Genomic DNA, 16,010 nt, shown 5'->3' on the forward strand with positions numbered 1-16,010 from the left:
AGTTTTCACTAGGGAAAAAAATTCTGACCTAACCCGGTAGCAAACTCACATGCTTAAGAGTAAACTTGCATATCTAAGGGGCAGCATTTCAGGTGAAGGCAAAGCAAAATTTTTGGAAAGTAAAAATTTTAATTTTACACCAGAGCTGCTAATAGCTCAAATCAGATCCTTTCTAAAGCAAAGTTGTCTGTGAATATTCTTGTTTCTACAGTCTCTCACTACCTCTAGGGAAATCTGGCACTGCCAGAGGAGTCAAAATAAATTTGTACAAATTTTCAGATGTTCAGTGAATGACAATAGTGCTCAGGCTGTTTCACCTTGTTGTGGTATATTCTGCCAGCAGCTCTTTGTAAAAGTGGAGTTTGATGACCCTTGAGATAGGGTAGAAAATTACCTTTCATCTACAGGATCAGAAGAGTTCTCAGTCAGGGATTTCAGAGAGAGATAGAACTTAAATTAACAAAAAGAGCTCTCTTGAAGAAAATTTCAGGAATCTGTTAAAACTGATTATGATGTTGAGCTAGTGTTTTGGATTTGTGGGCGAATTCATGTTTGCATCTTTTTAGCTTTGCCTTTGCATGACAGTTCAAAATGAAGTAAAATCATGAGTGTAAAAGATGACTTATCTCTATTCTTGTTGTGCTTCTCACCAAATGCTTGTGCAGTGTATAGGCTATTTTCTTTGCCCCAGTGATTTCAGAACCTTCTCTGAGACCAAATCTGAAATAAGCTGCTTATTCAAATTACAGTGTCCAGTTGAAAGCCTGATGATACCTGAGAACTAGTGATAGTCTCTATTTATTTGTGAGTCCTTTGGGTGTTCAGCTATTTTTGTATACTGTCATATAAAATTGAGTTCCTCTCAGTAGAGGGTCAAACTCCTACCTGTGGTAGGAAAAGCCCCTTGTATTTGAGGCAATCATTCAATAAAACCTCTGATGGTCAGAACTCCTCATTGAGCAGCAAGAATCTTTGTAGGAAGAGTTGTAAAATAAATATGTGCAAATCCTTAAGCTTCCATAATATTTACTGGTTGCCCTTGAGGTTTAATTGATACAGAAAATCCTGTTTTCTTAATTCAGCAGTCTGATGTAATCAAAAATATCTAAACAGCATGAGTAAAAGACATGGGTTTCATGTTGGAACATTCTATACTCCATTTTTGTTAAGGTTTTGTTTTTTTTTTTTTTTTAATAAAGGAAGTTAGATTGGTATTTTGTTAGTTTGTCCTGGTTTTCTGTGTTTGAATAATCTGGTTTGCCATCCCTTGATCATTTTTTGATGGTTAATGTCATTCATATTGTTCAGACTGGAAAAAATTATGTGCCAGGTCCTGCCCCTGTACTCATGTCCAGTTGAGTAAGTAAACTTCATGGCAGTTTAATTAAATACTGTAAAAGTTACCTTGAGTACCTTAAACTTAGGGTGGGGTAGATTATGATCATGCAGTGGGAGGCTGATCTATTCCTTTATTTGGTGATAGGTATATTTAAACATGGCTTCTGCTTTATCCAGAATCACAAAATGGCCCAATGTTATCCTGCTGGAGAAAACAAAATTTGTCTTTATTTCTTTTTCAATGACAGGGATGTTTAGGCAAGGCTGTACTGCTTTCAGAGTAATCACACCAAATATAGATGAAGAGGCTTCAATGATGGAGGATGTTGGAATGCAAGATGTTCACTTCAATGAAGTAAGTAAACATAAAAATGTTAAAATTTACATACATGGAAGGGTTTTTGCAAATTTTATGTTTCAGTCTGGAGAATTACTGATACAAGGGATACAATAATTGTTTTCTGGTCTGCTATTTGTACCCTAAAGCTGAAATAAAAAATTTCTGTGAGGTGTCCTAGATTTAGAGAATTTACTGTAGACATGTATTTTAAATATAGTGCTAGCACATCAACTCAACTTTTATTCCACTTTTGGAGTAAAAGCAAATTGGGGGTTTATTCTAGTTGACAGGATGAACACTAATGTGGGTTACTTATTAGAGTTAGCAAAATCTGTTGTTTTGTAAAACTGACTTGGATTTTGAGTATTACTCCATCAGAAACCATGAAAATGTGTTCACTGGTTTTCTGCTGTTTACAATTTCCCAAAGCAAATATGCCATAACAATGAAAGTAGTTTTACTGACACCAAACTTGTGTCCATGTGTTTTTTCTGGCTTAAGTTTCACTCCTTGTGTGTTTGCTGATCCATCTGTGCAAGCTCTACAGTAAATTTTACTAGTAAGCAGCCTATATGAAAATGTTAATAATCTTGCTTCTGAAAAGCTATGTATGCACTCTGTATTTGCTGGTATAGTTGTGGCAGAGAGGGGCAGACCACAATTGGTAGCAGTTATGTTGGAAAACCCTCTGGTTTGTAAGTGTAATTGTACAACAAAAATATTTTTCTTTTGTGTTTTAATTAGTGTATGGTAAAGCTGTATGACAATATTATTTGACTGTGCAAATTGGTTTGTGGTTTGTATTTTTTTTCAATTTTTGTGCTGTCTTTTTAAAATCATTGATTCTTCTGATCCAGTGTGAAATGTAGCATGTTACTCAAAGCAAAATGCAAGCTGCTCTAAGTTATAGAAGATCAGGAATTCTAGGGACTACTGCTGATGGAAAGTTTTGTTGGAAATTTCTGTCACTGTTTTCCTGCCAGACCATTGTCAGAGTTAAATTATTATGCATTTAAAAAAAAAAATTGGAATGTCTTTTTTCTTTTTCTCATCAGTCACTCCCTGCAGAAAGAATATACTGATTTTTCTGGGTCATTGAACCCTACACAAATTTATTTCCATCTCTCAGTATTTCCGTGGAACGGAAGTAAGCCAAGAGTGAAAATATAAGCCTGTACAGCTTGCAGAAGGATCAAACCAAGCCAAATTTCATTTTTTCCCTGCATGCAACCCTTTCTAAACTTAACCATGTAGTACTCTAACTGATGAAATATTGAAAAAAGGTACTATTTTTCAGATAACTTCTGAAAGTTATCTGAAACATGGGAAAAGTAATAATAGGGGAGAAATGATAATAGTAATAACAAGAGTAACAATAAGGAAGAACAGTTTGGCTTCTGAAAATCCTTTCAGAAGTGCTTCAGAACAGGTAGCCCTTTTCCTTCAGGAATAGGAACATATCAAACATATCATAAATCGAGTGTTTCCTCAGTGTGTTCATAAGTTAGCAGAACTGTATTGTCTGAGAAAAAAACCAGGTCAATTGGGTGCAGAAGTCAAAAAGCAGAAACATCTTTCAAATTGTATTTTACTACTACTTAGCAAAATGATGCTCTGATGAGAATTCTTCTTATACATGGTAACAAGCCATGTGGAGTTTCTTCCCTTAAAACTAGTGATTTCCCTTTTTGCTAGTTATTTTAATTTCTAAAGGAGCATTTACAAGTATTGGAGGATAAGAGAATCCCTTCATGTTTTTAAAAGGGTCAAAATATCTTTCATATTCTCCAGTTTATAAAACCTCTTCCTAATTAAGTGAGATTTTTCTTAAGACTTACATAGATTCTCATTTTTAAGAAATTGAAATTTTGGGATTCTCAATTTAGTTCTCATTTTAAAAGAATTCTGTGTGAGGTCAGAGTTACCTAAGCTAGCCAAAAATTTAGTTTGGTATTTTGCTTTTTAACAAGGCTACTGTGTGCATTTCATCCAAACCGTTGTTTGCCTGTGACATTCCATGAGAGGCATTGTCCTGAGTTGCAGATGGGTAAATAAAGGAGCCTCGCAGGAACACAGTGTCCTCTCAAGGCTGTACAAAGACAAGTGCAAAGCCTTGCACCTTAAAAAAAAAAATCAGCAAAAAAATCTCAGTACAGGCCAAGCAGCAGCTCTGCAGAAGGACCTGGAAGTTCTAGTGGAGTGCCTGTTGAATGGGAATCATCAGCGTGGCTTTGTGGAAACAAAAGCCAATGCAGGTTGTGATGTGTTTGAGAGGATTGACTCAAGAAGCAGAGGGAAGGGGTTTTTTTCCCTTTTATGCTGGCATTTGTGGAACCCCATCTCTAACCTTGTGTCCAGTACTGACCCCCAAAAGTCAAGACAGGTGTCAACAAACTGGAAGAAGTCCAGTCCAGAATCAGACTTTGCCAAGAAAAGCACCACTAAGAGCAAGAAGCTGTGCTCACAGGTGTCAAGGTGCATACATTGCATATATGGAAAAGAACTTTTCCCTTGAGAATAGATAAATATTGAGACATGTGGCTCAAAAAAGATTGTGTCTTTTGCTCCTTCCTATCAGCTCTCCCACTTGAAGCTTGTGCTCTTCATGTTCTTTTCCTTTTGTAAACAAAATTTTACTTTTCTACATCTGGATGCCCTCTGGTGTCTGAATTAAGATTTGTGTCATAAACCAGTGTTTGTGGACAGCCCTTGTGGTCCAGCAGTGACACTGGTCTGTCACCACTTGGCTGCTGAGAATGGAGGTACTGAGGAGTCTGTACAGCCCCATAATGACTGGGGGAAAGGAGGAAATATTTTAAGGTGTTTTACAGGATAAGGGATAAGGGTACCATTCTTTAGTCTGTGCTTGCAGTGTTAAAAATTGATTTTCTTAGTGATGTCTTAAAGCTGACTTAGTCCTCTTCCAAAGGGAAGGTGGAATAGAGTAGCTTCTAAGCATGAAAGGAACTTTTCCAGCTTCTGGCTTCACCACTGTGATGCAAGAGTGGTAGAAGAAGGTCCAAAGAAGTTTCAAGAATATATAAAAGCAACATGCTGTTTGTAAATACAAGGAGTATGTGTGTAAACTCAGACCATTCTGTCTTGTTTTGTTTCCTTTTAGCATTTTTTGATTGCCACAATAACTTAAATTACAAAGTGTACATAATTCTGTTTTGAGGCAAGATTTCCCTTTTCACTGGGAAGAATTTTGGTATAATAATTTACTGTGCTTTTGATGAGTACTGAATTGTTTTACACTTTTAAATGTGTATCCAAATCTAGGATGTGCTGATGGAATTGTTGGAGCAGTGTGCTGATGGACTCTGGAAGGCAGAACGCTATGAACTCATTGCTGATATATATAAGCTTATAATTCCCATTTATGAAAAACGGAGAGATTTTGAGGTACTTAATTCATCAAAAGTAAATTTGAGCAAGAAAAAAACCCTGAATTTTCAAGTCTAACTGCATGACACATTGTACATCGCATAATAAGAGTATTGAAATTGTAACTGAAATTTGAATGTGTTGAAATGTTTGTTTTAGTTTTAAATAATTATTTTTTTCTTTAAATATAAATAATTAAAAATTAGTCTTACATATTGTCATCCTGATACAAGTGCTAAACCTGATACTACCATTCAATAAAAGAATGTTTTCTGTTGTTACTGGCTACAAGGGCATAATTTATTATTTTAAGATAGGAAAGTTGTGCTTTGTTCTTCTCCCTCATTATTGTTTTCTTTTGCTTTTAGAGGCTTGCTCACTTATATGACACCCTTCATCGAGCATACAGCAAAGTTACTGAAGTTATGCATACAGGCAAGAGGCTGCTGGGGACTTATTTCAGGGTAGCATTCTTTGGACAAGTGAGTGCTCCTTTCACTGGCTTGCTCTATGCAGTGAGAAAAACCTGAATTTATTGTACAAGGTTTACTCTTTCATCATCTGTATTGATACCGTGACATAAAAAGCACAAGGAATGTGTTCTGTATGAAAGAAAGAAACACCATCAGTAAATTATTTTTAAAACATTTATCAATTCCAGTAAAATTCTTATCATTTTCCTCAGTAAATTTTTTTGCCTTTTTTCCTTTTTTCTTCTTTTGTTTACTACCTTAAGGCAGCGGTAAGTTTTCTGTAATGTCAGTTTTTAGTGATGCATTGACTTAATGTCTGTAGTGCTACGGTGTGGTTTGCAAGGCTGCTTCTTAGATTGGTATGCATTAATAGCCATTGCAAGTCCAAAAGTAACATCAAGTTCCATTTAGAGAACAGATCACTCTTTTCTATGCATCAGTATTGCATGCTTCAAACCAAAGTTCTGGCTGTGTATTGGGCAGCTTCACATCCTCTGGTCCGTGTCTAGAATGCCTCTGTATCCCTATGGTATCACGCAGTATCCAGTAAAACACTATCTACATGCATAGCCCAGTTGCTTAATTGTCCAGCTGAGCATGGAGAATTGTAAAATACTCTGAGCAGTATAATTTCACATGTATTCTGTTGTCTTTTATGACTTTATAGCAATACCAGTTTACAGACAGTGAGACAGATGTTGAGGTAATTACAGTAACTGCTTACAAAGCAAGCAATGCAGTACCTACTACTGCATTTCACCTTAGTTTGGTGTGGGTATTTTTGTCAATCTAGCCTGTGTTTATACATGATATGTTGTGCTTTTCTATTTTGTCTGTTTTGTTTATGACAAAAAATATTTATTTTCTGGTTTCAAACATGAACTCAACATGGCTTGTTGTTTTAAACCAACGAACTGTTTCACTTTCCATGTGTTGTGCATTTAGGTGTGGTTTTAAAAACAGTACTGTGTGTAATAAAATAAAGAAGTAAATACCAATAGTACATCATAAAATTAAGATCTTTGCATAATTATATTTCATCTTGTGGAATTAATTTTTTATAACTACCTAAGGAAAAATTTCAGATTATTTTAATGTAAACTTCTGCCAAAATAGTCACTTGTGAAACAGATAGTCCTGTTGGGCAAGACTACCAATTTTGGCAAGTGAAACAGTGCTGCAAGTTCACTTTTAAGTAAAAGTGAAAGAAACTTATCTCAAATGCTTGTCACACCATAGAATTGCTACAAACTTTTAAAATTTAAACTCTGTGTTTCCATTATTTTTCGCTCATGTTGTAGTAGAGAATTACATTTTTCTGGGTTTTTTTTTATTCTCTTAGAAAATCTTTTTACTTAGATTTTAATTTCTGTCTGTTTGCTTGAATACTAATGTTAAATGTTTATATTTCCTTTGAACCACACACATTATATCCATCTTAGTAATTTCCCTTATGTTTTATTCCCCAAGATTTTAATTACTTTATTTTTTACAGGGTTTCTTTGAGGATGAAGATGGAAAGGAGTATATCTATAAAGAGCCTAAACTCACACCTCTTTCAGAAATTTCCCAAAGACTCCAGAAACTCTACTCTGACAAATTTGGAGCTGAAAATGTCAAAATGATTCAGGATTCTGGCAAAGTATGAACTTTATTCTCTCTAAAAAAATTATAATATACTGCTTTCACTAGTTTACTTGAAATACTGTGAGCTCACTGGCTGTTACTCATTTGGCACAAAGCATCTGCATCTAAAACTCTGCTGTTGGAAAGGCATGAGAGGAATGTTATCTCTCCTAAGTATGCTTTTTAGAGCAACCAAAAAGCTTAATTTCTGTAGTGTTACCTCTCAAAACAGTAATTGTATCTTAGAACAAATTTGGATTATGATCTTATTCTGGGTTAACTTTAGCTATATTTCTTGTGCATTCATGCACAATCATTCTTTGGAAGTTCTTCCCTTTTCCACACCTTAGACTTTATGGTGATTTTCTCCTCACCCTTAGACTTTATGGTGACTTCCTCATAGTATAATTTCATGGCTCTTTTTGTTCCTTGATAAGGATCCTTTTGAATCCTTGATTCAAAAATTTCTGTGCATTTTGGCCTTTAAGTGCAGCAACGGTGGGCATTTCAATATTGGAATTTTAAAAGGAGAGGAGGACTTGATGAAAGGGCTGGGTTTTATAATCATGAGCGGTTAAAAAACCTCCAAAAACCAAACAAACCAAAAAATCCACAGTGCACTGTAATGCATCTGGCTGTCTTTCTTCCTAATAGTTAAAAACTGAATACAGGAAACCCCTGTGAAAGCATGAACATTTCCCATGTTTTCAATAATTAAGAGGTTAAGAGACCAAATTTAATTTCTGGAAGTTGTGTGACTACTATTAGATCCACTTTATTCACAATGTAGCTATTTGATTTTTTTTGTCCTCTTTTTAAGGTAAATCCTAAGGATTTAGATTCAAAATATGCTTATATTCAAGTTACACATGTAATTCCATACTTTGAAGAAAAGGAGCTGCAGGAAAGAAAGACAGATTTTGAAAGGACACATAACATTCGTCGCTTCATGTTTGAGATGCCTTTTACTCAAGGTGGTAAAAGACAAGGAGGAGTAGAAGAGCAGTGTAAGCGAAGGACTATTTTGACAGGTACTGATGGAATGGAATGCTTTCACTGGAAGCATTAGTTCAAATGGTCTAATATTGTTCTGTATGGGTTTTTTCATTTCACTTAACTAAGTGCTTTATAGCTATCAGCTAAAATCCTTTTCATATTTTCGGCCACAACTAGGTTTTTCAGGTTGATTTCTTCAGTGAGGAATCCTCAAAATTATTATCTCCTTTTCCTTAAGCTTTCAGAATTCTGAATCTGGACTCTGGCTTTCCTTTTTCTTAGAAAAAGACTATTTTGTGTTTTGTCTCTGTTAAGTATGAGTTTCTGTATTAATATAGTGACTTTATAATAATAAAATGACTTTATAAGAAGAAGTGACTTTATAGCTGTCCATAGCCAGTACTTGTGAGGAAGTAGAAAATACAGCTTTGCTATTTTTGTTTCTTCTCTTCTTTGAGATTTGTGAATGTTAAGCAATTCTTTTCAGCGTTCTCCTATAAATTAAGTTCCAGTGGTTTATTTCTGGTGGTTATTAGTAGCAATAATGATAGTGATCTTTCTTTGCTGGAATGCATGTAAGACTGTGCATATTTACATTTCAGCGTCTTGCTTCCCCGTCAATTTGGTAGTATTTCTAATTATATAAGTTATTAAATTGGGCAGCTGATTACATCAAAATGAGATTTTAGCATAAGATTCTCTCAAAGCACACCTTATTAAAAAAATCTTCTCCTGACTGTGTTAAACTTGTTTCTGTCCACAGCCATACATTGTTTCCCATATGTGAAAAAGCGCATTCCAGTGATGTACCAGCACCACACTGATTTAAACCCCATTGAAGTAGCCATTGATGAAATGAGTAAAAAAGTTGCAGAGCTTAGGCAGCTTTGCTCTTCAGCTGAAGTTGATATGATCAAATTGCAGCTGAAGCTACAGGGAAGTGTCAGTGTTCAGGTAAGACCTTAGCCATGAAGTTCCATTTGCTTCTGTCCTTGAAAAATTATATAAGTAGCATTTTATGGTTGGTTCCTATTCTGCACATTCAACAGTGTCCTAAATCAGAAATATGCTCACTCTCTGCAGTTATTTCATGAATAGGAAAAGAAATAAAAGTATTTAATATAAACTCAGATCAGAGACAGTTGCACAAAAGAATTAAGATTCATCTCTGGAATATGTTGCATTCCAAGCCCCACCAGATTTTGGTGTAAAGCTGAAACTGCTAGAAGATAATAGATAAACCTGAAGATAAATTAGCATATTTTGCCCACAGTAGGTCTAGGACATTTTTGTAAGAACCCTATGGAGATAAAGAGTGAGTGATAACATACAGGAAGAAGATAACCATAGAAAATCTCATTGTGTGTGCCTTTTTGCCTAAGGCAGGCAGGAAGTGGAATGTATAAGGAAGCCATCAGATTCACCAGAATGGGGTACCTGAAGCAGGTGTATAATAAAGCCTCTGGTTGGCCTTGTCATAAGGCAGAGCAGTAGGGCTCAGGAGCTCAGTCCCCGAGTGGGGACCGGGTGCCCGAAGCTCGCTCGTGCCAACGCCGCGGGTCAAACCCCTGGCAAGCTCAGTGATTCTCAGCTCTTGTAGTGAAGGCAAGCTCTTAGGATTTCAGCCCTGCTTGCTAGGTAAGTTTGCCCTTGGCTTGAGGCTGCAGCAGATGGAGAGAGAGGAGAAGGAGAGGCGCAGGCTGTTCCACGGAGATGGCTTTATTCGGGGAGGTCCGTGAAGGGTCCCAGCGACAGCTCTTCTTCTGACTAATGGGGTACAGCATGCTTCTTTTACAGGGTTGGACAGGATCCAAACTTGACCAATAGTAAAGGTTTAGGGGTATCCATAAATGACCAATAGTTAAGGGTTAAAATGACATTGCCTTATAGGGTAACAGAGATAGGCTATGGGGCAGATGTCCATGGAGACAGGAACTTCTTTGGTGCCTCGGCATTCCTATTATTCAGATCCTCCACGGTGCTTTTCCTAAATCTGTGGGGTTTACTACAGGTGTAGCATGTACAAGTCAGTATGAAAAGGATCTTCAAAAATGCAGTGACAAATGTGCTGCTCTATTATTTTAAATTGATTGGAAACAAAGGAACTGTTCAGTCATCTGATATGACCAGCTGTCTCATTCAGCAGAAAACGGAAAAAAAAACAAACCAAGGTTCCAGAATCACTAAGTTGTAAGCTAGTATTATGGGATGAGAAGGGAGAGGCTCTTGTTGATAATATGAAGAAATAATAAGGATGAGTCATAAGTCACTAAAACCACTTCTCCTGTAGCTGCCCTAAGAGCACAGTTAAACTTGTGCAGGTTTTTGGAGAATTCTCAGCTTGCAAATCTGTTTTCAATAGATACACAGACCAAACAGTAGTAGGTTAGCTCATTTTCCCACCCTCATTTCATAACAGAGATGACAGATTGGCAATATCTGCAGTTACTTTGCCACACCATTGAAGTGATTTCTTTGTGCCAGGAAAGGTTTATAGCACTGGAGAGACCTCTCCTGCTTTAATGCTCCATCTTGAGTAGTTTTCTTGTTTTCTGAGTCCAGCTCTGAGACCTCTCCTGCTTTAATGCTCCATCTTGAGTAGTTTTCTTGTTTTCTGAGTCCAGCTTTTTAGAAATCAATGTATTCTTATAGGAAAATCAAATGCAATAGATGCCTGTAGCACCTGTTATTGCTAAGACAGTATGTCAGATATCTGACTGTTTTTAAATTCTTGTTCTTTTTAGGTTAATGCTGGTCCATTAGCATATGCAAGAGCTTTCTTAGATGACACTAACACCAAAAGATATCCAGACAATAAAGTAAAGCTCCTAAAAGAAGTTTTTAGGTATGGCATGGAAGGTTTGGGATTTCTTGGGGATGGGGGAGAGGGGAAAAAAAAATGGACCTTTTTCCCAAGACTCATAAAAATTCTTTTTGAAACTTTCAACTTTTAAAGTGTTCTGATCCATTAATAACATACTTTAAGCTGACATTTTAAATCAATCATTTGGATTTCTGTTTGAGAACTTTCTTATTTTCTCCAAATCAGGCAATTTGTTGAAGCCTGTGGGCATGCTCTGGGTGTAAATGAACGACTGATAAAGGAAGATCAGTTGGAATACCAAGAAGAAATGAAGGCAAACTACAGAGAAATGGCAAAAGAGCTTTCTGAAATAATGCATGAACAAGTATGTGCTGAAATTAAATTATGCATATTATCATTCAGAATGTAACTATAATGTGAAAAGAGTAGGGGAAATGTATGAGATGCTTTACACAAAATGATTGTTTCTTTTTATTCTTTCTATCAGAGTATAAGCCTGTCATGAAATTGTGGACCTTCATTTTTTTTGCTTGTGTATTTCCTTGGCACCAGCCTGGTTTTTTTGTAGGCAAGGAAGACTACAATAAAGATAAAACAATTGTCTTGAAATTAATAAGTATGATCTGCAAGTTTAGCCCTTTCTTCATTGATTTTAGAGGTATAAATAATTGCTTTTGCAACAAAGAGTTAAATGTCTTTCAAGAGGTATTCCAATACATCTTCTTGAGGGAAGTCCAATACTGACAAGCTAGAAATATGTGGGGAAAGAAAACCAGAACTTTAGTGGAGTGAGATGTACCACTCAGCCTTTGCATCTGGGTTCCATGGTAGAAATGTCTCATGAGTTCAAAGGCAAAGATATTATTTCCAGGAGGATAGGAAGAGCTGAAGTTCTTGATCCCTGCATGCTTGACATTTCTATTCATCATATTCATCACTTCAGCCCTGTTTTCTTTCATCCACTGTTACTTTTATAACCTTTTTCCAGAAACATTGAATGGTTTATAATTCTTAAGAGAGATTTGCCTTTGTTCAGCCTTTGCTTAGATGGTACCCAAAACTTTTAGGGGAACTTTTTTTCTGTTCAAAAATGTGCCACATGTCTAAAGCCCACTTCACATGCTTTCTTGCTTTCCATTATTTCCCAATGTGGTTTCTCAGGTGCTGTCTTCTGAGTAGCTCTGTGATATTATATAATTATGATGTGTGATATTATATAATTATGATGAAGCACATTGGCTTTATTTTCCTTCACCTATTTTGAAATCCTGTCACAGAAAAGAGCTTATGACATAACTCTTTAACTACCATCAATAGGAGACATTGTGAACCAAAATTTATAGGAAGTGATACCATTCCAGAATTATGTGGTTGGGTTTGTTTTTTTAATTAAAAACAGTAATAGAAGAAAACAGTTTTGAAAGATTTGTGGAACAGAAAAAGAATTTGTTTAGCTAGCAGAAGTGGCATGGTTGGACTATATTTCAATGTGATTTATTGATAAGCAGAGGAGAATTTGGAATGGAGGATAACTGATTGGAAAGCTGATTGAGATGAACAAGGTACATGAGAGAATTAGACAGCAATACAGAATACCCCTTTGGAAAGGAGAGGCAAGTGTTTTGGTCAAAGAATTTAATGATAAATGCAAGATTAGCATTTCCCTGTCATAAAAAATTTGTAAAAGAATATAATGAAAATTTCTACAGAAGAAAAACTACTTTGAAGTCAGTGGAAGATGTAGATGTTTAAAAAATGCTGACATGTGTGAGTTTCCAAAGATTGGTGATAAGAAAAAGCATGTCCTGGAACTTCAGATGTAAATCACATTGCCCCTACTTCTCTTGGTTTACATTTCGACAAACAACTGATATCCTTAAGATACTGTGAACAGAATATGAAAGTACAGCACTGACTGCAGTAATATATACTATAAGCCTACTACTGTGTTCTTATACAAATGTAATTAGTTGTACATAATTAAAACATGCCATGTTGTTGGTGGTTTTGCTTTAGGGTTTTGGGTTTTTTTCAATTAGACTGATAATTCCCCTGAAGGCTTAGAAACATGAAGGTCTTCACTTAAATCTTTTTAAATGTCTCCTTTATGTATCTGCCTATTGCTGTTTTGGGAAAAAGAGCTTTGCATCACTGAATAAACTATTAGCTGTAATGTAACCATACAAGGTCTTAACAAATGCAAAAAATTTGTGATAAAAATGCATAAAAGAATCTTACCAGATTTTTTTTTTCTCCTCTGCTGCTTGCCAATATGATCAGATGGGATGGTAATTAGTTTTCTCTACTTCTGTTCTATTAGTTTGTCTAATCTTTATATAATTCCTTTTTTATGGTATTTCTAATTTTAGTGTCAATTTGTTTATAGCCGTTAAGAATTAAATTTTTTTGGTGTTTTGATAGCTTTTTGTGAGAAATGCTCAAATCATACCTCTAAGTCAAAAAAAAAGGAAAACCAAAAAAGGGCAAAAAGTTAGCTTCTTGTCACTATGAAACTCCTTTTGAAAGTTAACAGGAGGAATGATGGAAACTGTCCAAGCACCCTCTGCAGAGAACAGGGTAATACCTAAGTTAGGAGAACTGATATTGGAGAAGTAACTTCTCCTCAGTCTAGGAGATGGCTGAAAAGAGTAACCATTTCCAAAAAGTTTTGTGCAGTTGAAAAAGTACTGGGAGGTTGAGTTGATAAGCAGCACATCAAGAAATTGGTTAGCTGTTTTAGACATGCCCGTGCCATTTTGAAACATAAAAATAAATACATAAATAATAAATTTTGAAACATTTTGGTAAATACATGTCTTTCATTTTAAGATTACTCCAGTGGAAGAAAAGGCCAGTGTCATGCCCAACTCACTGCACATTTTCAACGCCATAAGTGGAACTCCGACAAGCACAACAGTTCACGGGATGCCCAGTTCTTCTTCAGTTGCATGATTGTTTTGTAAAGGAAAGTACGTTTGTTTCTTTTGAAGTTTGTGGATTTGCTTCTTTGTGTGCAAACTCAGGATGACCTCGAAGCTAAATGTTGGGCACATGCAAACTGCGTAGTTCATACGAATGTCTGAGCACACTTAGCAAATAGCAGTTACTGGTAATAGTCTTTTAGAGTAAGGGAGGCACACATATATATTTTTTAATCTTGCTGGTAAAATTTAAAAGTGTTCACAATGTCATTGCAGAAATGCGTGTTGGAAAATTATGAAGTTAGCTTCTGTTTTTCGTTAGAAAGTATTATTAAGATGAATTGCACATTACAAAAAAAGTGTTGTGGGATGTAATTTTGCAGATATGTAACATTCAGGTGTTCTTTTTGTGTATGGCACATAGAGATTCCAAGTACAAGAACTATTTTGGGGCTAGACAGAGACACTAGTTTTTGGGGTTTAATGGAACTGACAATAGTAGTTTTTGTACCATTTGGCAAATTGTTGTGCTTTATTTTATACCTTGTTGCATTTTGGAGGTATGCGAGCTTAGGTCTTACTGAACAACTAAATACAACCAAAGGTCTGTATTAATGAACACTGAGTTATACTAAAATATCAATAGTAGTAAATTGTTATGTACATATTGTTTGTTAATACAGTCCGTACAGTCTGTACATAAATGTATTACATTTCTAAGCATTTTTTTAATATTCATACCTGCTCTTACCATTCTGCTTTCAGTTTCTTTTGAAAATTTGCTCATTCCAAGTATATGCAGACTTTACAGTTCATTTATCCCTGTATATAAATAAGTGCAATATAAAGATGTATACAGTCTTTGCTATGTTAGGTTTATATGCAGTTATTAAAAAATCTTTTTTGCCAAAGCAATGGAGTATGTAATTGGTAATCATGGTTACTGTGGTAAATGGTGGTATAATTTAAAGCTTTTTCCATATTCTTATTCTTTTAAGACATTAATTTAGTAATTTTATATTTGGGGAAAATAAAGGTTTTTAATTTTATTTAACTGGAAGCACTGTCCTGCTGTAATTAAACATTCTGTACTACATCTATATTAAAAGAAAAAAGGTAGTTACTTTTCCCACTGTGTGCTGCGTTTTTTTGTTTTAGATTCACCCCTGACATTTTGGAAAAACAAAAGCTTGAATTTAAAAAATGCCTTTTTGCATCCTGGGTATGAGATGCAGACACTTGTAGGTCTTATTTCATATTCCTTGTCAGTAAAGGCAATTAAAATATTAGTTGAGACATCAGTTTTGAGTCCCTTGCATTTCACTCTAGTACCATGTTACTGTAACTACAGGTTGTTATTCACCAGAACAGTTAGTATTAGGATGTCTTCAAAACTTTTCATCACATGGCAGTAGAAATCATCTTTTATTTATGACATAAGGTTTGCTGTCATTTTTCTGTATCACAGTGTGAAACACATATGTTGCCATTACTCATCAAAGGTTTTTTCTAAAGCAGCTCATCTTGGCAGTGAAATGCTGCAAATACTCTGCTTTCTCTATATTTCTGAAACAAAATTTCTCATTGTTTAAAATTCTTTCCCTCAAGAGGAAAGAAAATCATATGCTTCTAGAGAGTGAACTCACAATGCTGTAAGAGGCATTTTCTTCTCCTCTGCCCTAAATGCTTCACACCTCTGTTCATCTGTGGAAATAGGTGTAGGAACACCTACCTCAAAAGGCGTTTCATTATTGGGAGAATATAGAATATATCCTGTAAAGCTGTTTTGCCACTCAGGAAGACTTCTGTATCCATGTATTAAGAGCTATTGTATCACGATTGCTTTTTTAATTGCCTCATTTTTTCTGACTTTTTCCGCTTTGCCTTGGGAACAGAACTGACAGTTTCCCTTTTGCACTGAGACCTCACTTGGGTTAAGATGCATCTGACAACTAACCTATAAATGTAGTATGTATTCAGAAGTGAATATGTATATGTGTGTGTATATATATATATATGTATGTATATATATGCACACACAGAGGCACATATACATCTAAATATATGTGTAACTGCTTTGCTGAACCTTGGCCTATGAAAACCAG

At 35.5% G+C, this 16,010-nt stretch overlaps 1 protein-coding gene across 19 annotated transcripts in view; it reads left to right on the forward strand.

Moving 5' to 3' along the window:
• DOCK9 (dedicator of cytokinesis 9) overlaps positions 1 to 15,034 on the forward strand; it is a 113,935-nt gene extending 98,901 nt beyond the window's left edge. For 15 of the 19 annotated variants that reach the window (XM_054514125.1, XM_036393508.2, XM_054514132.1 and 12 more), the window contains 9 exons: positions 1,587 to 1,693; positions 4,961 to 5,083; positions 5,434 to 5,547; positions 7,034 to 7,180; positions 7,985 to 8,195; positions 8,924 to 9,114; positions 10,905 to 11,005; positions 11,210 to 11,348; positions 13,814 to 15,034. In XM_054514125.1, coding sequence (XP_054370100.1) covers positions 1,587 to 1,693; positions 4,961 to 5,083; positions 5,434 to 5,547; positions 7,034 to 7,180; positions 7,985 to 8,195; positions 8,924 to 9,114; positions 10,905 to 11,005; positions 11,210 to 11,348; positions 13,814 to 13,936 — 1,256 coding nt within the window. In that variant the 3' untranslated portion in view covers positions 13,937 to 15,034. Of the gene's footprint in view, positions 1 to 1,586; positions 1,694 to 4,960; positions 5,084 to 5,433; positions 5,548 to 5,801; positions 6,242 to 7,033; positions 7,181 to 7,984; positions 8,196 to 8,923; positions 9,115 to 10,904; positions 11,006 to 11,209; positions 11,349 to 13,813 lie in introns of those variants that run through there. The other 4 variants (XM_054514135.1, XM_054514134.1, XM_054514136.1 and 1 more) reach the window with 2 other exon arrangements.
• The last annotated feature ends 976 nt before the right edge of the window (positions 15,035 to 16,010 follow it).

This window comes from Molothrus ater, chromosome 2 (genome assembly GCF_012460135.2).
Source record: "Molothrus ater isolate BHLD 08-10-18 breed brown headed cowbird chromosome 2, BPBGC_Mater_1.1, whole genome shotgun sequence".
Taxonomy (NCBI): domain Eukaryota; kingdom Metazoa; phylum Chordata; class Aves; order Passeriformes; family Icteridae; genus Molothrus; species Molothrus ater.